Genomic DNA, 26668 nt, shown 5'->3' on the forward strand with positions numbered 1-26668 from the left:
AAGTTTCAGTCTAAGGTTTCCGGCCAAGAGGACCATTCCAGGACCTGTCCCAGAGTCCCCCGTTGCGGGAAAGTGGGAAGATGTCGTGGGGCGGGGGCACCCGTCGCACCTCGGGCCCCTCCCCGGCCTCCGGAGATCTTGGACCGGGATGAGCGCAGGTCCGAAGCCCGTACCGGCCCCGCCTCCGGGTCGGCTGGCGGGGGCGGGGCCAGGCCGCCTCCAGCGGTTGGCATTCGGGGCTTGCGCCCGGCGGAGGGTGGCGGGGAGGCGGGTTCGAACGCGAGGCGCGGCGCGGGGCGGGGCCAGAATGCCCCCCCACGCCCCCCAGGCTGGCAGTGCAGGGGGCGGGGCCCCAACCCCGCAGATTCCCTGCCAAGGGGCCTGGGCCGAGCAGTCGCCTAGCAACGCCCCGCCCCGCCCGCCCCCGGTCGGCCGCGGGCGCCTGCCCCCGGCATGGCCTGGCCCGACTGGTCCGCGTCTTGGCTGTGGGTCTCCGGCGGCGGGCTGCTGCTCCTTGTCCTCGTCCTGCTCGTGAGCCCCCGCAGCTGCCGAGCGCGGCGGACCCTCCGCTGCCTGTTCATGGCGCGCAGCAAGCGGCTGCTCTTCCGAATCGGGTTAGTGCCGGGCTCCGGCGGCGGGATGCGGGGCTCGGGAAGGCGGGCCCGCTGGGGAAAGGGGACTGAGAGGCGGGGGCCGGGAGGAGGGCTTGGGGGTTCAGATGGAGCGAGGGCTGGGGCATCCGGAGCCAGAGAAGCTCTATCGAAGAGGCGGGCTGGAGAAGCCCCTGATTTGGGGGAACGAGGAAGAGCAGGAGTTGGGGGGGGGGGAGCTGGAAGATTGGGATGGGCTGGGGAAGGATTGGAGGAGCAGCCCACGGTGGCCAGGGAAAGGGGGCATGAAAGGACATCTGGAGGAAAGGGCCAGATGAGGGGCTGGAGACAGGGAGCTGGAAAAGGAGGGCAGGTGCAGGAGAGAAGGAATGCCTCAGACCATCAAAGTGTCACTTGAAACCGCCAGCTCCTTCCATGTGTCCCTGTCCTTCTTCCCCTCACCCAGCTCCCCACCACACAATATAAGCTCCTCTATCCCAAGCAAGAGTCCCCACTCTGTAAGTTCTTCTCTTTCCTTCTATTCCCCCACCCTGGCCCCTGTCCGGAGCCCCAGGCTGCGAAATCCGACCTTTTTCATCCAGCCAGACTTGTGGAGGTTCACTGACCTCCAATGACTTTTTCCTGTCAGACCCCCTTCCCCCAGTCCTCACTCTTTCCTTCCCCCTACTTTTCCCCTTTCCTGGGTCAGACAAGGGGGTAACCAGCTCTGATCTGCCATGGAGACCGCCTCCACTAAGCGGGGGGGGGGGGGGGGGGGGGGGAGTGCCAGGGAGACCACAAGAAGGCTCCCTAGGGCCCCTAATCCCCTCCGGCAGCCAGCAGGGCTGGAGGACAAGACCTCACGCTTGAGGACAGCTATGATGGGGACGGGAACTGTGGGAGCCCTGGCCACGGGCCAGGTTTGGGGGAGGGCCTAAGCCTGGGAATTTCCTGAGCTTCAGAGAAGACATTGTACAATTTATCCCTCCTCCCCAGACCACCCCAGATCTTCCAAGAAGCTTCAGCCCTAGGATTCTACTCAAACTCAGTCTAAGGAGTAGAGATACAGAGGCTAGTGGGGGGGGGGGAGTGGAAAAACATGGGGGGAGAGAGAATCTTGCATGGGTGACTTTGGGGCATTCACATCTCTAATGGATCAAACACTGGTCCCATTCTTTTTTTTCTTTTAAGATTTGTTTTATTTTTAAGTAATCTCTACACCCAACATAGGGCTTGGCGCTCAAACACAACCCCAAGATCAAGAGTCACATGCTCTACCCACTGAGCCAGCCAGGCACCCCAACATTGGTCACAATCTTGATAAGGCTCCAACCAAGTCACCATTGCTTTGCAAAGAGTGTTAAATAATGAGATTTACAGATATCTAAATAATTTCATATTTGGGACCTAAAAAAAATTTCCCCATAAAATTTCTGGGAATTTCACAGCTCTATGTGGAGAAGGATTTTTAAATTTACTTCTGGCTTTCAAAATCAGTCACGTTGAAGTCATACAAATGGCCTGAGGAAGTGGAAAAGGAAGGTTTCCACAAAGAACTGGAATCAAAAGTCCTAAAAATAAGAATTTCCAAGATTGCCTTCTCTGAATCCTGAGGGTCTGGGTGTTCCTAGAACTTAGGATCTGGGAGTTTCCAAATCCCAAAAGTTGGAATTCTCAGAGAACATCTTTGGAATTCGGTTTTCCTGTTGGGCTTTCCTGTGTCTGGATCTCCCTATTGCTTTGGAATCAGCTTCCCAAATTTGCAGAGCAGAAAGGCGCGCCTGGAATCAGAATTCCAGACACACACACACCCCCCCCACTGTGGTCTGGGAAACAATCAGTTCAGTCCCTCTGGGGAGAGGCTGTTGGCTGATGGGAGGGACAGGGGGTGTGAGCAGGAAATGGTCTGGGGGAAATGGGCAGGTGTTGCTGCTTGGGGGGGGGGGTTGCCTCCAGGAAGGATGGAAAGGAGGGGGAGGGTGGGATGGGATGGGACAGGCTGTGATGGGAAGCGGCAGAGTACGGGGCACACTCCACCCTAAACATGTGGCTGGGAGGACCGCAAATAAAGGGTTCCATGGGGGGGAGGCTGGAAAGCAGGTGATGGAAATACTAAGAGAAGAGCAATTATTATCATTAATAACAGTAATCACTGGTGTTTGACAATTTTATAAAGGGCTTTCCTCAAACAGAACCACAGTTATCTAGGGGTGGCAATGACTGGGCATCATGGAGGGATATCCAGGCTAACCCAAGACAGACCCACACATTCGGGGCCCTGCAGGGTATGGGAGATAGTGAAGCACATGGCATGTGGGCTTGGACCAATCTGCTTTTGAATCCTAGGTTTGTTGCTTAGTAGCCATGGGACCTCGGACAGATAACTCAGCCTCTCTGTGCCTCAGTTGTCTGCATCTGTAAAATGGACATAGTGACTGTACCGCCCTCATCGGGATCCCATGAGGATCAAATGAAATTGTGCATATAAATGCACAGGGTCTGGCTCATAGTAAGTGCTTGGGAAATGTTAGCAATGGCTCATTCTGGAGCATGGAGAATGGGTGGGAGGGTGGCATTGGCCTACTCCTTCTGGAGCTTCCTTCCTTACTTCTCCTGTTTTCTAAGCCTATCCTGTCCACCACCCCTCAGGAAATCCCACATCCCTCTATTCATCCAGTGAACTCCTAACTCTTCTGGGGTGGGACTGTGGGATCACCGATATGAACAGTCTGGGTGCTGCTCTCAAGGAATAGGGAAAAGGAGCATGAACAGGGACCCAAACAGTGGCAGGAGGCGGGGCCCAACAAGTTCCCCAGGGAGTGGCAGGGGGTGCCTGAGGAGGCTGGGATCAGGAGCGTGGGACTCTCCCATGTGTGCCACCTGCTTTGTGCCTCAGTTTCCCTTTTGCCCCTTTGCCTTCTCCGTGGTAGTTGAGAAGATGTTGCAGAATGGGGCCCTGAGCAAAGCCTCTGTCTGCAGGGGCAGGGGTGAATGGGGGACGAAGCTGAGCTCATCTGGGGCTCGGAACATCTTGAACAACTGAGAAAGTAGATGGCAGCCTTTGGGGTAGGTGGTCCTCGCTGCCAGACCCCTTCCACACTCCCTGACCAAAACCCTCTTCATTCCTAGGCAGAGAGGGTCTTTCTTGATTGTCCTGACTCAGGTAAAACCAACTGTCCCTGGGACAAACCTTCCTTGACCCACCTCTGCAAGAGGAACCCCCTTCTCTGGGGCCAGTGAGGCCCCCTGGCTTGATTTCTTTTTTTTTTTTATAAAGATTTTATTTATTCATTTGACAGAGAGACAGCCAGTGAGAGGGAACATAAGCAGGGGGAGTGGGAGAGGGAGAAGCAGGCTCCCAGCGGAGGAGCCCGACGTGGGGCTCGATCCCAGGACCCCGGGACCACGCCCCAAGCCGAAGGCAGACGCTTAATGACTGAGCCACCCAGGCGCCCCCCCCCCCCCACCGGCTTGATTTCAAGGAGCCGAGGGCCCTGGAGTAAATGACCCATCTGCCCATGCCCTGAATGAAGGCTGTGCGGACGGACGCAAGGGGCTGGGCCATCCCCCACACAGCCTGCCTGAGGGGAGCAGGGTCCTCTTCCTTCCAGCAGACCTTTGGGACCCTGGGGAGCTGCAGCCCCAGCATCCACAGCGGCCCCTTGGCTGCCGGTAGTTTCCAAAGCATGGCTCTGAGTTGGTGCCTCCTTCCCTGAGCCACACTGCCTACAGTATGGAGTCCACACCTGCCCGCCCAGGCCTCTGGGGCCTTCCTTCACCCCCCGCAGACCTGCCCAATGCCGTCTTCCACAGGCACGGAGGTCTTTCTACACTTCCGTCTGGGGCCTGTCAGACCCTTGCTTCCTCCCTGGGTCTCTACCACGCAAATGTTGTTGCCTTGTCAAAGCTCACCTTCAGAACAGGTCCGAGCACACCTGGCTGGCTCAGTCTATAGAACAGACGACTCTTGATCTTGGGGTCTTGAGTGCAAACCCCATGTTGGGTGTAGAACTTACTTAAAATACATAAATAAATAAAAAATATATATATATCCCAAATCTGAACGCACCTATCCCTACCTCCCTGTTATCACCCTGGGCCCATCCACGGTCCTCTCCCGCCCAGCCTCCTAAACTGACTGCTTCCCTTCCCATTTGTACCCCCAAAGTATTCTCAGCGCAGCAATTAGAATGAAGCCATTAAGAGTTCAGTCAGAAATGCGCCATTCTCTGCTCAGTTCCTTCCCGAATGGCTTCAGTCAAGGTCCTGTGTGACCAGCCCATCCCCCACCCCACCTGTTCTGCTCTTCTCGTTGCTCATTCTGCAAAGTGCCCACTCCGGCCACTTGGCTCTTTCCCAAACATTCTAAGACAGTCTTCCCTCAATTGCTGTTCTCTCTCACTAGAACCTTCTTCCCCCAGATGGCCACATGACTTGCTGCCCCACTCCCTTCAGGTCTCTGCTCAAATTTACCCTACTGGGGAGTCGTGCCCTGACCACCCCATATAAAAGTGGCAACGCCCACACCCCTGCACTCTATCCTCTCTACCCTGCTTTCTTGTTCTCCATAGTACAGATCACCACCGGGCATCCTGTATATTGATTTGTCTATTTGTTTATTGATTTCCTCCCCCAACCAGAATATGAGCCACAGGAGGGAAGAAATTTCTTTCAGTAATGTATCCCAGTGTCCAGAATAATGCCAGGCACACAGTTGGCCCTTGTTAAAAGTTTTCTGAATGAACGAGAAGCTTGGCGCAAGTGCCATCTCCTCCATGAAGCCCACCCAGCCTCCCCAGTCCACATTCATCTCTGCCTCCAGCATGACCTTGGCCTTGGCTTCCCCCTTAGAGCTTTCACTGCCCATTCTGGCTCGTTCTTACATTAGGTGACCACTGGTCTGATTCCCCCACTGGACTCCTAGCCCAGGGAGCAGGACTGAATCAAGAGGGCCTGGCACTGGGGTGAGGGAGAGCAGGGGAAAGCTGAAAGAACAGACCAAAACCCAAATCAAACACAACCCAGGGGCCTTGGCTGGGCAGGTGGCCAGGGGTCGCAGGCAGGACTGAGACTTGGCCAAGAGGTCTCTGGCAATGGTGATGCCTTGGGTCCCCCCTGAGAGCCCCCACCTTCTCATTCTGGGGAAGATGGATGGAGTCCAGAGAGGGCTGTGAGGGCTGCAGACAGGCATGGAGACTGGAGATAGGCCCTGTGGTCCCCCGGGGAAGGCCTGTTCCGACCACGTGCAGGCACTGCCCCTCTCCTGGGCACAGGAAGAGCCCCCCCCCAACTCCAGGCTTGCAGGCAGCTTCAAGAAACTCCCTCCCTAGGGCCTTTTTAGCTGTCTCATTATCTTCTTTGGTTTCCTCAGTTTTGAGAAAGCATAAAACATTGAGCCACTTTCTGTTCCTAAGGGTCCTGGGAGCAGGCCCCGTTCTGGTAGCGCTCCAGGCCCCTCGGCCCTCAGACAGGCATTTCTGGGTTTTGTTTCATAGAGTGCCTGTCAGGTGCAGGCCTGGGGCAGGCTGTGTCCTGGGGGGCATGAGAGGAGATGCCAAAAGTACCCCCTGACCCGAGGCCTCAGCAACCTGGCCTGCCTGTTGGGGCCCAGTAGAGTTCAGGGCCCAGGGTGAGCTGGGGCTGACACTTAAGAGCCCTCAGGCCTCTCTCGCCCAGATGGGGAGACTGCCTGAGGGAGGAGGGGAAGAAGAGCTCCATTGTGTGTTCCGTACTGGGTGGCTGAGGGGGGGGGGGGAGGGGCTGTGTCTCAGTCCCCAGCCAGCCCACAGGCCTCCCATGGGGCTAGAAGTTCAGACTCAGAAGCCAAAGAAGCCAAGCTCCGTTCAGCGAGGCTGGGAGTGAAAGGTGTGCCCATGACCCCTGCCTGGGGTGATCGGTGTTGTGTCCCAGCCCTAACCCCTCAGGGAGGGCCCCTCAGGGCAACTGCAGGGGATCACCCCAGGCCATCTGCCCCCGCCCCTGCCCAAACCTGCAGGGCGGTTTTTCTAAGTCCCAGGAGACCAATTAGGAAACTTTCTTTTGTTTTTGGTGAAGTGACAGTGGGTAGTTCTGGGCCCCAGAACTGCTGAATCAGAATCCAGGCCAGGGGCCAGGGTGAAGGGGGTGGGGGTGGGGGGGAGGGGGGCAGGCAGAAGAGGAAAAGGTACAAATCTTCCTGTTTAACCAGCATCCCCAGATCATTCTGATGCAGTGGCCTAAGGCCCACATCCCAGCTTCCTGACAATGCTTGGGAACCCATGACAGAGAGTTCGACTCCCACATCAGGCCCTGGGGTGTCAGCTGCAGCCTGTAAGTCATGTGACCTTTCCAGGCTGAGCTGCTCCTTCGGAGAGAAGGAGCACCCGGTTTCACAGAGAGGGATACTGAGGCAGGGAGTGGGTTCCTGCTTCTTGCCTCTGGCAGCAGAAGAAAGGAAGATGTAGGGGCCCGTTAGACGGGGCAGTGATCTCCAGCGAGGTGGGGGCACTAGTGGACGGAACGGGTTCTTCCCAGTGACTCCTTCACCTTCACATTTTCCTGGCTAGGGGTCTTGTCTGTTTTCCTACTCTTCTGCCCATGGAACCATCAACCCAGTCATAAATCCAGGACTGGGAATCAGAGCCTAGATCTGAAAGGGACCTTCAGGATTCTCCAGTTCAGGGTGTCTTGCCCTGAGGTCCACAGGGTCTCTGACCCTCTGCCTTCATCAGCAAAATGTGGCACGTGTAATGAATTTGGCCCAAGTCTGAGTCTCAAAAAGGCTAAAACCAGTGATCCAGGAAGGTCCCAGTGGCCAGATCCTCAGCTGCGTGTGTGGGTCTCACTGAAACCACCCTGACCTATTATTTTTCTCAACAGAGGCCCTCAGAGGAGGTGGGTCTATCCGAAAATACTTCGGACCCTCTCATGTCATCCTCTGCCCTCAGTCAGGACTCAGGGAGGATGTTAGCAGTTACGAGTGTGAACTCCAGGATCAGGCTGCTGGGGACGAGTCTCTGCCCCATCACTCACTTTGGTGTGATCCTGAGTGGACCCCTTCCCACCTTTCTGGGCTTCAGTGTCCTTGTCTATAACAAGGAAGAACAAATAGTAGCTGCCTCCAGGTTGTTTGGAGGCAGACAGGAGATGACTGAATGGAGACACTTAGCTCAGGGCTGCCCTGAGGTGAGGCTGGGGAGAGATGAGCCCATGAGCTCCAGAGGGGCCCTCTAACCTGCGTGTGCAGACCTCCCCCTTCTCCAGCATTCCTTCTAGCTCCTCCATTCAGGGCCCCCAGACCCCAGAGCCTGGGAAGTTGGGATGTTGTGCCCTGTGACGCAGCCCCACCCATGCCCTTGGGTCTAGGTCACCTGGTTATCAGAGCACCCTGCTGGGCCAGGTGCGTGGGTGCAACAGGGAGAGGGAGGGACTTGGGAAGCCGATGGGTGAGCAGGGGAGGGGGGGCAGAGGCAGGGGCAGTTGCAGCTTGGGCCTCATAAACCCCCAGCAGGCTTCACAAGGTCCACAGCCGGGCGTGGGGCCCGCTGAGCTGACAGGGCACTCTCAGCCCCAGATCTTTGCTTTAACACCTGCCTGCTGGCCTCCCCCCACCCCCCACCCCCAGCCTTGCCTGGGCGCTAAGCCAGCATTTTCTGAGAGCCAGTTCTGTGCTGTGCTAGTGCTGGGGGTACCCCGGGGGGGGTGCAAAGGAGCCATGAGAAGGAGGCTGGGTCACAAGCCGAGCCGAGTCCGCCTACACAGTGCATGGCACCGATTAGACACCGGGTAAAAGTGGATAAGGCCCTGCCACGGAGGGGCTCAGCTCCCGTCACCCCCGGGGGCAGGGAGAGGCCAAGTGCTCCAGACAGAGCAGAGGAGCTCGGCTTTCTGCTGGGGCCATCCCGAGGGGGGTTTGAGCCGAGCTCTGAAGGATAATTAGGATTCTAGTAAATCCAGACGGCCCGGAGGGTATTCGGGGCCCAAGAGCAGGAGCTGAGGCAGGTTAGTAGTCCGAGATTTGCAGGAGGTGTTTCAGGCATTCTAAAGAGACGGATAATATAACAATCCCCCGGACCTTCCAGCTTCAGCAACGAAATATACTGACGCGGTGAAGTCCCTGTGCCCACATGCCCAGCCTCCCTCCTTCCTGCCTCTCAGAAACCCAGCTGAGTTGCGCAGTGAACGTCCTGTCCCCTCAGCTGCCTTGACGCTTTCACTACAGCCATCTGTATCCCCAGGCAATATAGATCATGGTTTTGCATGCTTTGGCGTTTTTATTTATTTTTATTATTTTTTAAAGCTTTTATTTTTGAGAGAGAGAGAGAGCTCCTGTGCACACAAGTGGGGGGAGGGGCAGAGGAAGAAGAAGAAGCAGGCTCCCCACTGAGCAGGGAGCCCCAAGGCGGGCCTCAGTCCCAGGACCCCAGGATCAAGACCTGGGCCAAAGGCAGACGCCTAACTGACTGAGCCCCCCAGGCGCCCTGCTTTGGCATTTTTAATAACTATTGACAGATTGTCTGTTTTCCCTATAGTATATCTATTAGCTTAATGTTGTGTATTTGAGTTTTGTGTGAGTTGAGACCTGGTGCTCGAGATCATTCTGGTTGTCAGACACACTCCTGTCACCAGTGGGGAGCCACTGAAGGCTCTTGAGCAGGAGCAAGACTCACTCAGGTGGTGCTTTAAGAACTTAAATTCTTCCATTGGTTTGCGGTTTGGGCAGAGAGCTGAGGAAAGGAGGCTTTCGCAAGGGCCCCACGAAGAGCTTCTAGGGCCTGTTCCCTGGTGCAACCCGTGTTGGGGTTGTGGGGAGGCGGGACTGAGAGGACTCAGTTTTGGTAGCGTATGTCAGGGAGAGAGTTAAATGGGAACTCAAGCTGTGTCACTGGGCGGGTGACAGGGCCTTTCCCAGAGAGGGAGGCCGTAGGGGGAGGAGCTGACAAGCATGATTTTGGACCCTGGTGATTGTGACACCCAGCCAGCACAGCGGGCAGATGAAGAAGGAGCCAGAGCTCTGAGACCAGAGAGAGTCGCACAGAAGTCACTGTCAGGGAAAGAGCAGGCCTAGGGACAGGATCCCAGGGTCACTGGGTCCTTGCCCCCGCCTCCCGGCCAGGCCAGCCTTCCCCTGCTCTGTACAGTGACCCAGACTTCAGGCCCACAAGGCCACCTCGTCCCTTCCCCCACAGCCAAGCAGGGCACCCATCTCAGGTCTGGCATCCATTCCCACCTACCTCCGCCTCACCCCTCCAGTCCAGGCCCTTGTCATGTCCCCCACTGGTGACTCAGCTCCTTCTGCCACCTGCCACCCGGCTCCCTTTCACTGCTCCCTCCAACACTGCAGGCCAGCAAGCTCTTAGAAAGGGAAGTCAAAGTATGAGCCTCCCCGCTTTAAAACCCACCCACAATCCCCCCCTGCCCTGCCACGGCCTGGCCCCTGCCCGCCCTTCCCGCAGACCCCCTTCCCTGGCACTCTCCATCCCTCCGGCCCTGCCTGGCAACTCCTAAACATGCCTGCCTGCTTCCGGGCCTTAGTGCCGCGGCCTGGATGGTCTGCACTCCCTCTCTCCTTTCCGTTCCCGGCTCAGATGGGACCCTCAGGGAAGAGCCAGGCCTTCCCAGAGCACCCTGTCCACGGTCAGACTGCCTCCCCTCTGCTGCTCTCTTCCCTCGCCAGCTGCACTCAACCACTCGCCTCCCAGTTATTGTTCCCTGGTCTGTCTTGCTCTCCGCTGTCTGCCCCGCGTCCAGCACGTGCAGCAAGCATTCGCTGAAGAGTGAATGAAAGAAAGGCGCCTTGTTGACTGCAGCCTCCCCAGGGCACAGCCCCTGTCCTTGCGGATCTTGACCTTCGCTGGGGGAGAAAGCACATACAATAATAAGCATCCAGTAAGGGAAGACAGGCAACATTTATCAGTCCCTCCCGAGTGTGGGCAACCGTGTTCCCACAGCTGTGAGGGGGCCCGGCTGAATTCGGGAAGGAAGCGACAGTTGCTAACCCTCCCACCCACCAGGCCCTCGGCTGACTATTCACATTTGGTGTCTTGTTTTATGTCGCTGAATTTTCACACAGTCCTCCAGGACTAAGTCATGGTGTCGCCACTTTATAGATGAGGAAGCTGATCTAAGAGACCGATCACTCGCCCAAGGACACGGGGCTGGGGGCGCCAAGCCATGACTGGAACCCAGAGCTTTCTGTTGCCAGGGCCCCAGCACTTTCCATAAACCTAAGTAGGAAGCAGCGAGGTCAGGAACAGGACCCCAGGCACGGATGCGAAGTGGGGTCGGGGCACAGAGGAAAGTGATTTTATTGACTTATTTATGATCTTTTAAGTTTTCATTTTGAAATAACCTCAGACTTGCCAAAACAGTACACAGGATCCCCTGAATGTTATGTCTTCCCTAACCACAGACAGTCAGCAAAACTAAGACGTTAACGTCCATATACACTCTTAACTCCTCTCCAGACCTTACTGAAATGTGTCCAGTTGTCCCTCTACCATTCCTCTTCGGGTCTAGAATCCAACCCGGGGTATTTGTGTCGTCCCAACCAATCCCCTCTTGCTGGGCATATCTGTTGTGCCGGCTCTGTGGTTACAGCAGCACAGCCCAGAGAAGGAGCGGCCCCTGCCAGCTGGCTCCCTTCCTCCCCGAGGGGACTTTTCTGCTTCCTGTCCATCCAGTTCCTAGTGAGCCTTCCCCAGAGTCTGGCACAGCATGCTCCCTCGCTTCTTGGAAATGTCACCTCCAGAGCGGCCTTCCTTGATGTCACCGTTCTCTGTTCTGTTGCCCGGTATGATCTCATCATCCTGACTGGACAATATATTTGTTCTCCTCTCTGTCCCGCTAGCATATAAGCTGCCACAGGGCACTGACTCTGCCTTACTCACTCCGCCCAAAGCCCAGCCCAGCCTCACTAAATAGTGTCGAATGGGTGAAAGGGGGAAAGCCTGGAACTGATTTGAAAATGAAACAGAAAGAGGGCCTGTGGAAATGGGACCTAAAGACGGCACAGCAAAACGCTGCCACGGGGTGTCCAAGTTCCTCACGCACACAGGTGCACGGACACGCAGCGCAGGGACTGTGGCGATGAATCGCTAATGCAGTCAGGCGGACCTGCTGGACCTGCTCGTGTCTGACCATCTTGTGTGTAGACAGATCAGCCAGCTCTTCCCAAAGGGGCTTCAAGAGCGGCTGCCCTGCCCCCGCCACCCCAAGATAGACACAGCAAATCTCTGTGGAGATTTAGGGCCTACCATCTACCCCCAACCCTGCACCTCGACTCCCCTCAGTCTTTTCTTTTAAGATTTTATTTATTTATTTATTTGAGAGAGAGCAGGGGAGTAAGCCAGCGAGCAGGGAGGAGGGGCAGAGGGAGAGGGACAAGCGGGCTCCACGCTGAGCAGGGAGTGCGACCTGGTGCTTGTTCCCAAGACCCTGGGATCATGAGCTGAGCTGAAGGTTGACCGAGCCATCGAGGTGCCCCTTCTCCATCTCAGTCTTAATCAGCCAGAATCCCTGCCCCTTTTCTGACTGACTTGCTGGGTAACCCTAAACATGGACACAGGAGGCTTTTGTAAGCCCCCCCAGCACCCCAGCACCTGAAAGGTACTAAAATATAAGCTTTTCTTTTCTTGTACGATTTCTCTTTTGACTTGTCCTGATGTTTTTAATTTGCTACTTAACATCAGCCAAAGTAAAGAAAAATTGAAAATCTAAATTATTAGCACGAATTTTTCCTTTTGCATAATTGTTATACAACCCCAGTTTTTTGTTTTTGTTCGGGGGGGGGGCGGTTTCAGAGGGAGAGGGAGAGAGAATCCCAAGCAGGCTCCACACCGGGCACGGAGCTCGATCCTACTACCCTGAGATCAGGACCTGAGCTGAATTCAAGTCAGAGGCTCAAGCGACTGAGCCACCCAGGGCGCCCCTGCACAGTCCCAGTTTCAAATGCAAATATGCAACTATAAGGACATTTAAGTCACATATGAAATCACTGAAACTATAATTCACATTTCCTAGCTTGTACACACATATGTGTTTTGTTCTTACCCAAGCAGTGGAAATGCCGCACAAAACGGAATTACCTGTTTCTATTTCACTTTTGGTACACCCACATTCTGCCAGCCCTGTCTGCCTTTGGCTTACCAATGAGCGAGGGAGGACGGAAGGCACAGGACAGATGGGTTACCCTCTTTCCCTTGCCTCCTGTAGCATCGTTCGCCGCGAAAACGGATCATACAGGGAAATAACATGAGTAAGGAAGGATGGGGCAGGGTTTCTTGGTCATTTGTGTTTCTTAGAACACCTTTGTATGCATTTGAAGCAAGTTCTGGTTTGGATGGAAGGCGTGGCCTCCCAGGCCCCTTTCTCGGTCATAGATGTATACTCACCCTGAGTCTTGGATTCTCACCACGGTGGGGCCACCAGAATCCTGTGCTCGTGAGCACGGTGAAGGTGGTAGGTGTGGGGGCAGCAGGGACCGACCATGCAAATATTGTGTGGTCTCCGACCCCCGCATATTCCCTTGCCCTATCAGACTTCACTTCTGGGGCACAAATGCAAAGGTAAAATCTTTTAAGAATTTCAAGATGGTGGCAGTGGAAGATTGAACCGAGTGTGGGGCCCTGTGTGCCCGGGCGGGTCACATGCCCGTGAGGCCCGCCCTGCATGCTGCCATCCTGTGTTTGGAGGCCTCTGTTAGTCACGAGACCCCCCTGTTCCTTGTGCCACGTTTTCCGCCTTTTCCATACGGAGCCCGGGGTGGCCTGACACGGTGGCGGGAAGCGGGAGGGAGTGTGGTCAGGCCATCCCGCCTCACCTCTCCCTACTTACTCCACCACCCGGCCAGACAGAACTCTCTCTGCAGTTCCCCCAAACAAGGCCATGCTGTCTGCTGCCTCTGGGCCTTGCCTGTTGTTTGCTCTGCCCCAGAGGCTCTCCGAGTTCGGTCCCTGGGCCAGCGGCAACCGGCATCACCTGCAGCTTGTTAGAAATGCAGGTTCCCGGTCCCCACCGCAGCCCTGCTGAGCGGCACAGGCTGGGGATGGGGCAAAGATTCTGGTGCAGCAGCTCCCCGGCGTGATGTGAGGCGCCGCTGCTCTTTGGAACTACTTTGTGCACCTCATTTCCGCTTCCTAACTCCTCCACCCTTTTTGTGGAATTAACCCCTCACCCTCTGAGTCCCTTCTGTGAAGCCCTCAGTTCACACCTCCTCCGATGGGCCTGGGGCTTAGGGTGTGTCTGTGCCATTCAACTTCTTGGCCCGAGGACTGACTGAGCCGGGCAAACAGTAGGCGCACAATAAGTGACGGGAGAGATGCGCTGACTCGGGTGCGGCCAAGGCAGTGGAGATCCGCACCGGCGGGCGGAGGGTCCCGCGCGCAGGGGGCGGGGCTGAGCGTGCGCGGGGGCGGGGCTGAGCGCAGATGTCCGGCCCGCAGGTACAGTCTGTACACCCGCACCTGGCTCGGGTACCTCTTCTACCGCCAGCAGCTGCGCAGGGCTCGGAATCGCTACCCCAAAGGCCACTCCAGAACCCAGCCCCGCCTCTTCAACGGTGAGTTCTGCCTGCCCCGGGCCAACATGGCCCCAAACTGTGCCCACCCACCCTCCCTGCCTCCGGCCCATTATATACCCCCCGACCGCTGGGCTCCTTGCCCGGCACCCCACCCACAGCCCATCTCTGTCCCCCAGGAGTGAAGGTGCTTCCCATCCCCGTCCTCTCAGACAACTACAGCTACCTCATCATCGACACCCAGGCCCGGCTGGCTGTGGCTGTGGACCCCTCAGACCCTCAGGCCGTACAGGTGAGGGGAGGATGGGGGGGCAGGGGTACCGGGGGTGGGTCACCTTAGGGACTGGCAGCTTTCCCTCGCTGGAGAGGGGCTGTCCCTGCTCCCTCTGCCAGTGGGATGTGCCCCCTCCCTGTGCCCTCACACACGGACCCTGACATGCAAGTACACAGACCCCCCACAACCACAGCAGGGGGAGGGGCCAGTGTCTAGGGCATGGTGGGGGTGGGGGGTAGGACAGCCGTGGGGGAACCCCAGCCAGAGCCAGAGCGAAAGGGATGCTGACTCAGGACCAGGGTCTGAGGTTTCTTCTGTCTGTCACTCTCTGTGGTGCCTTTCTGGCCCTCTTCTCTCCTCATCTGTCAGGGTCTGGGTCTCTTCATCTTTCCTTCCCATTTCTTATTTCTCTATGTGCACGTGTATGTGTGTTCCCCTGCCCCTCGAGTCTCCCTCCGCCCACCTCCCCATCGTCTCCCCTGTGTCCTGGCTCAGCTTCTGCTGCCCGCCTTCTCCCCAGCACTCTCCTCCCTACCCCTTCATTCTCTAGCTCCATCCCCTCCCTGTCCCTCATCTTCCCGAGCTCCTGGGCTCTCCCCTCTTCGCCTGGCACCTGCGCCCCTGTCCCTCTCTGCACACCGCTCTTCAGTCTCAGTACCTCCTCTCTCCCCCAGGCTTCCATTGAAAAGGAGGGCGTTAACTTGGTTGCCATCCTCTGCACCCACAAGCACTGGTAAGGGCCTGGGGTGGGGGTCTGGGTACAGATGATCTTCCCTGGGTGACCCTTGCCCCCAGTGGGCTTGGCAGGACTAGGCCAGTGAGGACGGGCTGGGCTGGGGGGCAGGGAGTCAGGATGCAAGGGCACCCACCTTCTTCATAAAGTCATGGGGGCACCAGCAGAAAAGGAGGGAAGGGGCGGCTCTCCCATTGGGACACTTATCAGGCTCCTGAAGCCCTAGAGGAGGGCGGGGTAGGCATTTATCTTTCATTCCTTGGTCATGTATTAGATGCCCACTGTGCTCGGGACACGAGCAAACCCTGTGAGCTCTTTCCACAAGGAGATTATGGTCCAATAGGGGAGACAGCCCTGCATGACAGTGTACAACGATGACAAACATTTAGGTGGCAGTTGGCGCAAGGTACAGGAGGTGGGGGGCCCTTGGAGAAGCATGACCAGATCCACTTGGAGGAATTAGAGGCTGATGACCCTGGAGCTGAGAGAGTCCAGAAAGATCGGTTGTCACTGGCTGGGCGATGGAGGGGAGGGGTGGCAAGTCGTGAGGCTGACGTTGCGAGCAGGGGAGCAGCTCAAACAAAGGCCTCGAGGTGTGGACAGCTTGATTCAGTTCAGAAGCCCAGGGCTCAGGGCTCGAAGGCCTAGAGATCTGCAAAGAGGAAGGCAAGGAGGCCTAGTACCTTGCCCCTCAAAGTCCCTGCCGTCTCTGCCGTCCTCCAGGGACCACAGTGGAGGGAACCGTGACCTCAGCCGGCGGCACCAGGACTGTCGGGTGTACGGGAGCCCTCAGGACGGCATCCCCTACCTCACCCAGTAAGTCCCTGACCCGGGGGGTTGGCCCTTCTGTGGGCCCTTTCGCACACCCCGTCCTGCAGCCGAGTATTGCAGGACTGCCAGCAGTTGGATCTTTGCTGAAGCCCTTCCTGGTTCTTAGAGGACAGATCACAGCCCACCCCCCAACTCATCCAGCCACGGTCCCCAAAAGACGGAGAGGCGAGAGTTTGGATCTGAAGCCCTGGGCACTGTCAGTGCCTTCCCTCTCTGGTGTAGAAGCCCTGCCTCCTTCAAATCACCCAGCCCCTTGGGCTTGGGGTGTGGCAACGATCAGCACAGCCCAAGCTCTAGCACCTTCTCTCCCCTACTGCCTTGCTTCTCAGTCCCCTGTGTCATCAAGATGTGGTTAGCGTGGGACGGCTTCAGATCCAGGCTCTGGCCACCCCTGGCCACACGCAAGGCCATCTGGTCTACCTGCTGGATGGGGAGCCCTACAAGGGTCCCTCCTGCCTCTTCTCAGGGGACCTGCTCTTCCTCTCTGGCTGTGGTGAGTTCCCCCTCAAAAGGGAAGCAGGAGGAGGGGGGACAGAAAGGAGGGGGAGAGTCAGGGCAGAGACCCAAGAACGGCCACAGCCCCATGCAGTGCATGAAAACTGCTTTCAGTGCAGAACGCCTTGCCCTTACTCTCATCTGTGTTAGCCCATTGTTTTTAATACACTCACAACTTCCCACAGGGGATACGCAGAATGAGACGATGCTTGTAACTGAGCACAGACCTGGCAGGGCCTTGGTTTCCACCGGGTGGAGCCTAGTTCTCCAGTACCCGGAGAGACTAGGTTACAAAAAATGGAGAACCCCCAAATGAGAGGGTGACCCATGGGTAGGGGAGGATCACAGTCCCAGGCTGCGCGGAGTCTCAGAAGGCAGCACAGGCAAAGAAAGAAGTGTTCTGTGGAAAAGAGCCACCCCACGCCAACTGTGCTTGGGGCCCTTGGTGCTCAGCCTGGGGCTTCTGTCTCCCTCTCCATCCACATGTCCGTATGTGCAATGGAGGCCTTCCCGCAGGCTTGGTTGGGGAGCGAGTATGTGGGCTGAGCAACCAGTGGGAAGGAGGGCGTAGAAGCCTGGGGGGTGGGTATGGCAGGGGCCAGGTTGAGGGCTGGTGGCCAGCCCCAGCTATGCACGCTGGTCCCCACCCCCCTCCACGTACCTTACACCGAGCTGCATTCTGGTACCTTGTAACACACCCACTGCCCCTCACCAGGACGGACCTTTGAGGGCACCGCAGAGACCATGCTGAGCTCCCTGGACACGGTGCTGGGGCTGGGGGATGACACTCTGCTGTGGCCTGGTGAGGTCCCCCTCCCTCTCCTCCCTCACTCCTCTAGAGTCCCAGCCGCCCCAGCTGTGGCCCAGAGGTGACGGCACTGCACCTCGGGTGGCCCCTGAGAGCCAACTCCAGCAGTGAGGGCTGAGCCCCCTTCATTCTGGAGTACTGGCCCTGAATGCCTCTGCTTCTCACGCCAGCTGACAGCCAGGCTCGGCCTCTTGGGAGTCCGGTAGGCCCCAGTGCCTCCCAGAGAGATGGCTATTTCATAGCCAGAGCCGAGAACAGAAAAGAGCCTTTGCTTATCAGAGGAGAAGTCAGTAAATCCCCTCTGCATGCATCCACTGCATGCGTCCATATCCCACACTGCGTGTGCATCCGGCCCCACGCACGTATGTGGCACGTCCATCCATCCAGACACTGCATGTCCCTACATACATCCATGAACATTGGATAGCCATAGTTTCTCAAACACATCACTAAGATGTCAGCTAATCCTCAGAATGTATATTTATCCATCCACTCATTTGACAGATACTTGATTGAACACCTAATGCATGCCCAGCTCTGTCCTAGGCACCGGGGACACATCTGTGTTCTAGTAGCATTATTTTCTCCACTTGCCAGATGACAAACCTGTGGCTCAGAGAGGCGCCATGGCTTGGCTGAGACTGCACAGCTGGGCAGGGGCAGAGTCAGGGCGAGGATGCAGGGCTCCTGGCTTCGGGGCTGGCAGTCTTGCCTCTGAACTGCTTCGGCCCCTCCACTCGTGGCTGACCTGTGGCCACATTTAGAGAAGCAGCCGCCTGTGGTGGGGGCTTTCCTGGAAGTGCCGGGTCGGGTACCCAGACGCCTGGGGGTAAGGAGGACTTTTTCTGACCACACCCCCCCCTCTGTGTCCTGCATCTTACCCCCCGCCCCGGTGGTCCTTAGGTCACGAGTACGCAGAAGAGAACCTGGGCTTTGCAGGTGTGGTGGAGCCTGAGAACCTGGCCCGGGAGAGGAAGATGCAGTGGGTCCAGAGGCAGCGAATGGAGCGCAAGAGCACGGTGCGGGGCAGGGGCTGGGGTCCAGGAGGGGGACCCGCCTCCAGGGCACTCCCCAGCGGGAGCCCCTCCATGCTGAGCTGCAGCCTGCAGACCCGTTCCTAGAGCCCCGACATGTTTGGTCCACAGGCCTTCACGGGAAGCCCCCTGGACCCTGAGACAGGGGTGGGGGCCGGGAGCCTTCCCTGATTGGGTCTCTTTTCCAGATTCTGTCTGTCAAACCTGGTGCCTCTCGTCCCACAGTGCCCGTCCACCCTGGGAGAGGAGCGCTCCTACAACCCATTCCTGAGGACCCACTGCCTGGTGCTGCAGGAGGCCCTGGGGCCAGGCCCGGGCCCCACGGGGGATGATGGCTACTCCCGGGCCCAGCTCCTGGAGAAGCTCCGCCAGCTGAAGGACCTGCACAAGAGCAAGTGACAGCCCCCAGCCCAGCCCAGCCCCCACCTCCCGCGGCGGAGAGGCCACCCATCGCCCGCACCACACCACCCCTGCCATTGCTACCACCACCACCTCCATCGGCACCCACGGTGGCCATCAGGCCCCAACACTGTCAGGGGGAAAAGGGACAAGGTGACGAGGCCATGAGACCGAGCAGACGGAGGCTGGTCAAAGGCCTGGAGACCCCAGGGGTGAGGCTGAGTTATCCAGGGCAAGAGGAAGGGGAAGCCTTGGGACATCTCCAGACCCAGCTGGGAGAGTGCCTCCTCCCTTCCCCCCGCTCCTGCCCCTGGCTCCTGCCCCTGCCGAGGGCACGAGGGCACGACAGCGAGAGTGCTGGTCGCCCCTCCCACAGGAGGCCTCACTCTCCCTGTAGCCCCTGAACCCAGGGCAGCAGGAGCCATGAACAGGTTGAATCCTCATCCCCCTTCTCCCTTCCAGGGTTGGGAAAGACACTCAGGCCCCCAAAGTGGCCTGAGATGTGGTGCCTTGGAAAAGCCGTCATTCAGACGGGCAGCTGGGCTCCGGTGTCCTGAGACACGGACCCTCCTCCTCAAGCCTCTCCCCCTGCCCTTTCCCCACCCCATGAAGACATTTTTCAAACAGAGCCATTTCTGGGAAAGACGAAAGGGCTGGACGTCTATATGTCTGGACAATCTCGGCCTCAGTGACTCCCCTACAGCCTGGAAGAGGGAGGGTCCTGGTTGCCACAGAAACAGCTCCCCCAGTCTGAGGAGACACCAGAAGCTGGGACTGCAGCCCCACGGGGTCCCTGTGCGGCTGGCCTCTGCCCTTGCCTGGGGCCCAAAGGACCCCCCGTCCCAGGGGGGACAGAGCCATCCTCCACCCTGGCCGCAGCAGTTTTCTCCTGATGGCCCTCGTTCTTAGGAACTTCTGCCTTGTTCTAACCCCTCCTTTGCCCTCAGTCCCTCCCTCTTTTAGTTATAAAGCCCTTCCTCTGGGCCTCTGCAGTTTGCCAAGAATATCCCCATGTCATTTCTCATTCCATCCTTGGTCCCATTCTGGCTGGGGAAAGGGGTCTACGCAGCAAAGTGCAGAAATCAGAAGTCTGGGAGCAGAGAGCTGTCAGCTCTCGAGTGAGTGGCGGCCTCCAGGACCCCAGGCCTGAGCCCTCCCCCCCCCCCCCAGCTCAGCCTCTCCTTGGTCTCTGGTCCAGGTCCCTTTGGGGCCACAGAGAGGATCCCTAATGTCCTCGAGCAGGCATACCTCGGGTCAGCCGGGAGCCTTCTCTTCCTGGGTTCAAGCTTTCCCTCGGGCTCTGCTCGCCTCTAGTGAGCCTCCAAGATGCCCCCTTCCCTCAGTTTCCCCTCATCATCCCGCCTCTGCCTCCCTCTCCAGTCACAGCCTCTGGTACCAACTCTAGCAATACCGCCAGAATAGAGTTCCCCGCCCCCCAAGACATGCAGTTTCATGCCGCTGTGCCTTTGCTCATGCTGTTTCTTCAGACTGGAATGCCTTTCCCCTGCTCCTCCGGCCTTGTCTGCCTGGCAAACACCCATTCATCTCTCACAATCCCCCTCAAAGGCCCCCTCCTCCAGGAAGACAACCCCCATGTCCCTCACCCTCCAGGCTACCTCTGCTCTTTGTAAATGCTTCTCTTTCGTGGCACTTCTCACACTGTATTTTACTTGTTTACATGTTTGTCTCCCCTTCTAGACTGTGAACCCTTCAGGGCATGGACTGTATCTTATGCATCTCTGTAATTCTGCGCCTAGCACGGTGCCTGGCACATAGTAGGCGCTCAATAAATCTTGAATGAATGACTAATTTAACTGGGGCTCCATCAGTCAGTGAGATCATCTTTATTGCTGTTCCGTTTTCCTGTTACCAGTCTGTAACTTGGAGTCACTGTGCTCCAGGAGCCTTGGCCAGAAACGGGGCTAGAAATACATCCTCCCACGGCCCGTGTGCACCTGTTCAGAGTTACCACGTGCTTACCTCCTTGTCTTCGAGAGCTTGGGAGGCACAGGTGCACCAGTGGCCGAAGGGGAGAGGAACAGCACTGAGGGGCAAGGCCCTGGCACCAGCCTCTCTTCCACGCGTCTCTAACAGAGCCAGACTCCGGGTCCAGTACCTCAGTCGGGCAACTATCTTGAGTTAAACTTTAATGCTGTGGTTTTGTTTGCATTGTATTTACCTTTGAAGTCAGTATTTTTTTAATTTACTATTTATTTTAGAGAGCGTGCACAGGTGCATGCGGAGGGTCAGAGGGGGAAGGAGGGGGACAAGCAGACTCCCTGCTGAGCCCGGAGCCCATGGGGCTTGATCCCCACCCCAAGATCATGACCTGAACGGAAATCCAACCGTCAGACACTCACCCGACTGAGTCACCCAGGTGCCCCTGGGGTCAATATTTTTGACAAGTGATAGCAGTTTTCTTTTTTCCTTTTTTTTCCCACAAAGTGATAGCAGTTTTCAATTTATGAAAGTAATTAAAGATATGTATTGAAATCGGAGGGAAGTAAAGATGGCCCTGGGTCATGGCAGAACTCTTTTTTTTTTTTTTTTAAGATTATTTATTTGAGAGAGAGAAAGAGAGTGTGAGCAGTGGGGGGGTGGTGCAGAGGGAAAGGGAGAGAGAAAGAATCTTAAGCAGACTCCCCACTGAGCACAGTCCAACCCGGGGATTCATCCCATGACCCTGAGATCATGACCTGAGCCAAACTCAAGAGCCAGCTGCTCAACTGACTGAGCCACCCAGGCACCCCCAGAGCAGAACTCTTTTTTTTTTTTTAATAGATTTCATTTATTTATTTGACAGACAGAGAGACAGCCTGGGAGAGAGAGAACACAAGCAGGGGGAGTGGGAGAGGAAGAAGCAGGCTCCCAGCGGAGGAGCCCGACGTGGGGCTCGATCCCAGGACTCCGGGATCACACCCTGAGCTGAAGGCAGACGCTTAACGACTGCGCCACCCAGGCACCCCCCCTCCAGAGCAGAACTCTTAAAGGTGGCCTTGATATGGCTGAAGACTGGTCAGCATGGGCTTCATCCCGCATTTCCATGGGGCCAGACCAAGGCATAGTTTTCCCACCCCGGGGGACAGTTCAGCCTACCCTCTTAGGCACCCCTCACCCCAAATCAAGGGACCTTGGCACTGGCCCCCGCTATCCTGGATCAGGGCTGCACTTAGGGTGGGCATGGAGGAAGGGGCCATGACCCTCACCTTCCAGAAGAAAGGCAGCTCTCTGTGCTCTGGGGTTGTCTCTGGGTCACTCCTGTCTTGGATGGACAAGCCCCAGGGCCAGGTCTCCTTGGGTATGCCCAGCTTCAAGGGGCATTTGGTGATGGTTCTCTAGGGTCAGTGAAGCATTTTCCTAGAGCCTCGGGTGAGCCCCTCATTGGGACATCGTCGTGAATGATGGCCTATGCTTTTCGTGGTACAGGCACTGACCAGCAACAGCCAGGCTACCTGCCCTTTGCTTACAAGACAGCAGGTGTCACTGGCCTTAGAGACTTCGGTTCCATTCCCGGCTCTGTCATGCAACATCCAAGCGACCTTGGGCAAATTTCGCTTCCCTGACCTGTTTCTTCACCTTCCATGGAGATGACAACCTTGAATGAGTCAGGACACTTTCAGGTGCCAAGTGACATACTCAACACTAAGGAGCTTAAACCAAGAGGAATGTTTATCAGCTGGTGAAGTTAAGAAGTGGGGGATTATGTCCTGGTGACTTCAGACATCGCTGGATCCATGGATTCAAGGGCAATTGTATCATTCGGCTCAGCTTTCTTCTGCACTGGTATCGTGCTCTGTCAGGTTTTCTCCCTGCAGTGGAAAGATCACGTCTGTAAGTTCTAGGCTTACAGGCTCCTGGTTGGTTCATCACACCTAGCAGAACCGCCAACGGTCCCAGGGGTTGAGGTTCATTGGTTCAGCTCGGGTCATGTGCTCAACCCTGAGCCAATCAGGAGTTAGGGAAATGGGCCCCTCTCACCCAACAGGTTAGGTCACATGACCACACTTGGAAGGGCAGAGTCAGACCCAACTGAAAGGTGGACTGAAGGTGTGGAAAATGTCCTCTGGAGTAATAGGGGGTCTGATACCAGAAATGATGCAAGGTAGCAAAATCATAAACGTTCACCAACAATTCCGCTTATAGAGGCTATTAGGAGAGTCCGATGCGCAAGGGCATGTGGAGTCCCTTTGAGAAATGCTACATCCGATTCCCGGTGCTAGAATTCATTATATAGAAGAAATGGAGGTAGTCGGGTGGCCCCAAAGGTATTGGAATAACACGTACTTTTTAAAATAACCAGCAAGCAGTTCGTTTGTTCCTGAATCACAGGTTGTCTGTCTCTAGGGGCAGGAAAGGAGAAAGGGAGGGGACACTGAGTGGGCAGGCTCAGGTGTTCCACAGAGGAACGGAGACCAGGGAAGCTGCCACGTGATCACGAGGAGCCCTGTGCCTACCTGTGTGTGTTGGGGATGCTCTTGGTCCTCTAAGGCCCTGGCCATAGGCGGAGACTTTGCAAGTGGGTAGGAACCTAACCCAGGTGGTCAGTAAACCCTAGGCAATTACACTTACTGAGTTCCTAACTACAGGCAAAGCCCCACAAAAAATTCAGAGAAAGACATCTGTCTTAGGGTTCTTCAGAGGTGCGGAACCAATAGAAAATGAGATGATAGATAGATAGATAGATGATAGATAATAGATAGATAGATGATAGATAGATGATAGATAGATAGATAGATAGATAGATAGATAGATAGATGATAGATAGATGATAGATAGATAGATAGATAGATAGATGATAGATAGATAGATAGATAGATAGATGATAGATAGATGATAGATAGATAGATAGATAGATAGATGATAGATAGATGATAGATAGATAGATAGATAGATAGATGATAGATAGATGATAGATAGATGATAGATAGATAGATAGATAGATAGATAGATAGATAGATGATAGATAGATGATAGATAGATAGATGATAGATAGATAGATAGATGATAGATAGATAGATAGATAGATGATAGATAGATAGATGATAGATAGATGATAGATAGATAGATAGATGATAGATAGATGATAGATAGATAGATAGATAGATAGATGATAGATAGATGATAGATAGATAGATAGATAGATGATAGATAGATAGATGATAGATAGATAGATAGATAGATAGATAGATAGATAGATGATAGATAGATGATAGATAGATGATAGATAGATAGATGATAGATAGATGATAGATAGATAGATAGATAGATAGATGATAGATAGATAGATAGATGATAGATAGATGATAGATAGATAGATAGATAGATGATAGATAGATAGATAGATGATAGATAGATGATAGATAGATAGATAGATAGATAGATAGATAGATGATAGATAGATAGATGATAGATAGATGATAGATAGATGATAGATAGATAGATGATAGATAGATGATAGATAGATAGATAGATAGATGATAGATAGATAGATGATAGATAGATAGATGATAGACAGATGATAGATAGATGATAGATAGATAGATAGATGATAGATAGATAGATAGATGATAGATAGATAGATAGATAGATAGATGATAGATAGATAGATAGATGATAGATAGATGATAGATAGATGATAGATAGATGATTGATAGATAGATAGATAGATGATAGATAGATAGATGATAGATAGATAGATAGATAGATAGATAGATAGATAGATGATAGATAGATGATAGATAGATGATAGATAGATAGATAGATAGATAGATAGATAGATAGATGATAGATAGATAGATGATAGATAGATGATAGATAGATAGATAGATGATTGATAGATAGATAGATAGATAGATAGATAGATAGATGATAGATAGATAGATGATAGATAGATGATAGATAGATAGATAGATAGATAGATAGATGATAGATAGATAGATGATAGATAGATGATAGATAGATAGATAGATAGATAGATAGATAGATGATAGATAGATAGATGATAGATAGATAGATAGATAGATGATAGATAGATAGATAGATGATAGATGATAGATAGATAGATAGATGATAGATAGATATGATAGATAGATGATAGATAGATGATAGATAGATAGATAGATAGATAGATGATAGATAGATAGATGATAGATAGATAGATAGATAGATAGATGATAGATGATAGATAGATAGATAGATAGATAGATAGATAGATAGATGATAGATAGATAGATAGATAGATGATAGATAGATATGATAGATAGATATGATAGATAGATAGATAATAAGGTGGGACAGGGTGGCAGACAGAGGACTTGGAGAGGGACAGGTCTGGATAGGAATATAGGTTCTGCCTCTGGTTGACCGTGGGTGACGCCAGTCATGCATCGCCTGTCACCGGCCCTAGCTCTGGAGCCACTGGGAGAGCTAAGTGAGATACACGGTGGTGTAAAGTGAACAGCAGTCTCTCTCTCCTCTTCTACTAATAAACGTAGGGCCCGTCCATCAGGTGCAGTAGGACAAACTGATTAAGAACATGGGCTCTGGAGACAGCTCATCTGAGCTGGGGTCCACATTTTGCATTTTATTTATTTATTAGAGAGAGAGAGAGCACGAGCGGGGGAGTGGGGCAGGGGGAGCAGCAGAGGGAGAGGGAGAAGCAGGCTCCCGGCTGAGCAGGAAGCCAGACGCGAGGGCTCCATCCCAGGACCCTGGGATCATGACCTGAGCCGAAGGCAGCCCCTTAACCAACTGAGCCACCCAGGCGCCCCCATGCTTTTCATTTATTAACCAGGTGACCTTGGGCAAGTTACTTAACCTTTCTGTGTCTCCATCTCTCCTGCATCCACTGAGGGCGTGGCTGGCCCCACCGTGGAAGCTGATGGTGAGGATTGAGTTCATACCTGCAGAGCTGGGCACCTAGTGAGCCCTCTCCACGTTAGTGGCTGTGGTTGCATAGACGCCGATCCCAGCGGCTGGGAGGACACAGGCTGTCCCTGTCACAGGTTCAGAGAGGCCAACCTGCCCAACATGCCCACACGGCTAGTAGGTCAACCTGCTACAGAGCGTCCCTCTGCTGGGGGATCTCCACTAGCAGGCCCTAAGGGGGGACAGTAACAAGGGTCTGTAGCAGATCTCCTCCAGAGGTTTAAAAATTGGACTAACAAACTGGATGTTGATCCTTCCGTGAAGCACTTTGTCACATTTCTTTCTCTCCTAGCAGGAAACAGCCAGCACGAATGGGGAGGGATCTCTGGCGGTGGGTTGGGGGTGGGGGGTTGAGAAAGAAGCTGGGCTCTCAGGAGTGGGAGCCTGTGTGGACAGGCAGGTGGGAGTCCTGGGCAGCTCCAGGGGCCTGACCACAGAGCCGGGAGGAGGGAGGGGAGAAACTCTAAAGGGTAAAGGGCTGGGGGAGCAAATCCTCCCTCAGGCCAGGAGAGGGGTACACAGTAAGGAGGGAAGTACATGAGCACCCCTTAAAGAGCATCTAGACCATAAGTTGCTTCTTTTTTTTTTTTCCAACTTTGTCCTAATAATCAAAAATATTTTTTTCCAACTTTATGTAATTTACAAATGAAAGCAATAGGGATTGATTTTGTAGATCTTATTTAAATCTTTTATTAACAACTTTATTGAGATGTCATTTACATAACACAAAATTCATCCTTTTAAAGTGTACAATTCAGTGGTTTTTAGTATATGCACTATTTTGTGACCATCACAATCTAATTTTATTTTTTTTAAAGATTTATTGATCGATTTGAGAGAGCGCGCGTGCACCCGCCTGTGGAGGTGCGGGGCTGGAGGGAGGGGCAGAGGGGGAGGGGCAGAGGGGGAGAGAGAGAGAGAGAGAAACCCAAGCGGACTCTGAGCTGATCCAGGAGACCCACGTGGGGCGCGATCCCACAATCCTGAGATCTTGACGGGAACCAAGAGTCAGTCACTTAATCTCCTGCACTACCCAGGGGCCCCACCATCCAACTTTAGAACATTTTCACCCATCCCAAAAA

General features: G+C 54.5%; 1 protein-coding gene across 1 annotated transcript; it reads left to right on the forward strand.

Annotated features, from left to right (window-relative positions):
* The first annotated feature begins 408 nt into the window (after positions 1 to 408).
* LOC113250462 (PNKD metallo-beta-lactamase domain containing) lies at positions 409 to 20473 on the forward strand. The gene is made up of 9 exons (XM_026491958.4): positions 409 to 614; positions 14012 to 14127; positions 14265 to 14377; positions 15034 to 15092; positions 15816 to 15908; positions 16253 to 16416; positions 17134 to 17220; positions 18130 to 18245; positions 18486 to 20473. The coding sequence occupies exons 1-9, from the start codon at positions 454 to 456 to the stop codon at positions 18657 to 18659; spliced, it is 1083 nt and encodes a 360-aa protein (XP_026347743.1). The 5' UTR covers positions 409 to 453; the 3' UTR covers positions 18660 to 20473.
* The last annotated feature ends 6195 nt before the right edge of the window (positions 20474 to 26668 follow it).

Source organism: Ursus arctos, unplaced genomic scaffold, assembly GCF_023065955.2.
Source record: "Ursus arctos isolate Adak ecotype North America unplaced genomic scaffold, UrsArc2.0 scaffold_1, whole genome shotgun sequence".
NCBI lineage: Eukaryota > Metazoa > Chordata > Mammalia > Carnivora > Ursidae > Ursus > Ursus arctos.

Bases quoted from the DNA above. Each gene is read 5' to 3' on its own strand.
- LOC113250462 (XM_026491958.4), top strand. From the start codon at position 454: ATGGCCTGGCCCGACTGGTCCGCGTCTTGGCTGTGGGTCTCCGGCGGC. The intron at 615-14,011 runs GTTAGTGCCGGG...TCCGGCCCGCAG, and splicing joins CGGCTGCTCTTCCGAATCGG to GTACAGTCTGTACACCCGCA. The intron at 16,417-17,133 runs GTGAGTTCCCCC...GCCCCTCACCAG, and splicing joins GCTCTTCCTCTCTGGCTGTG to GACGGACCTTTGAGGGCACC.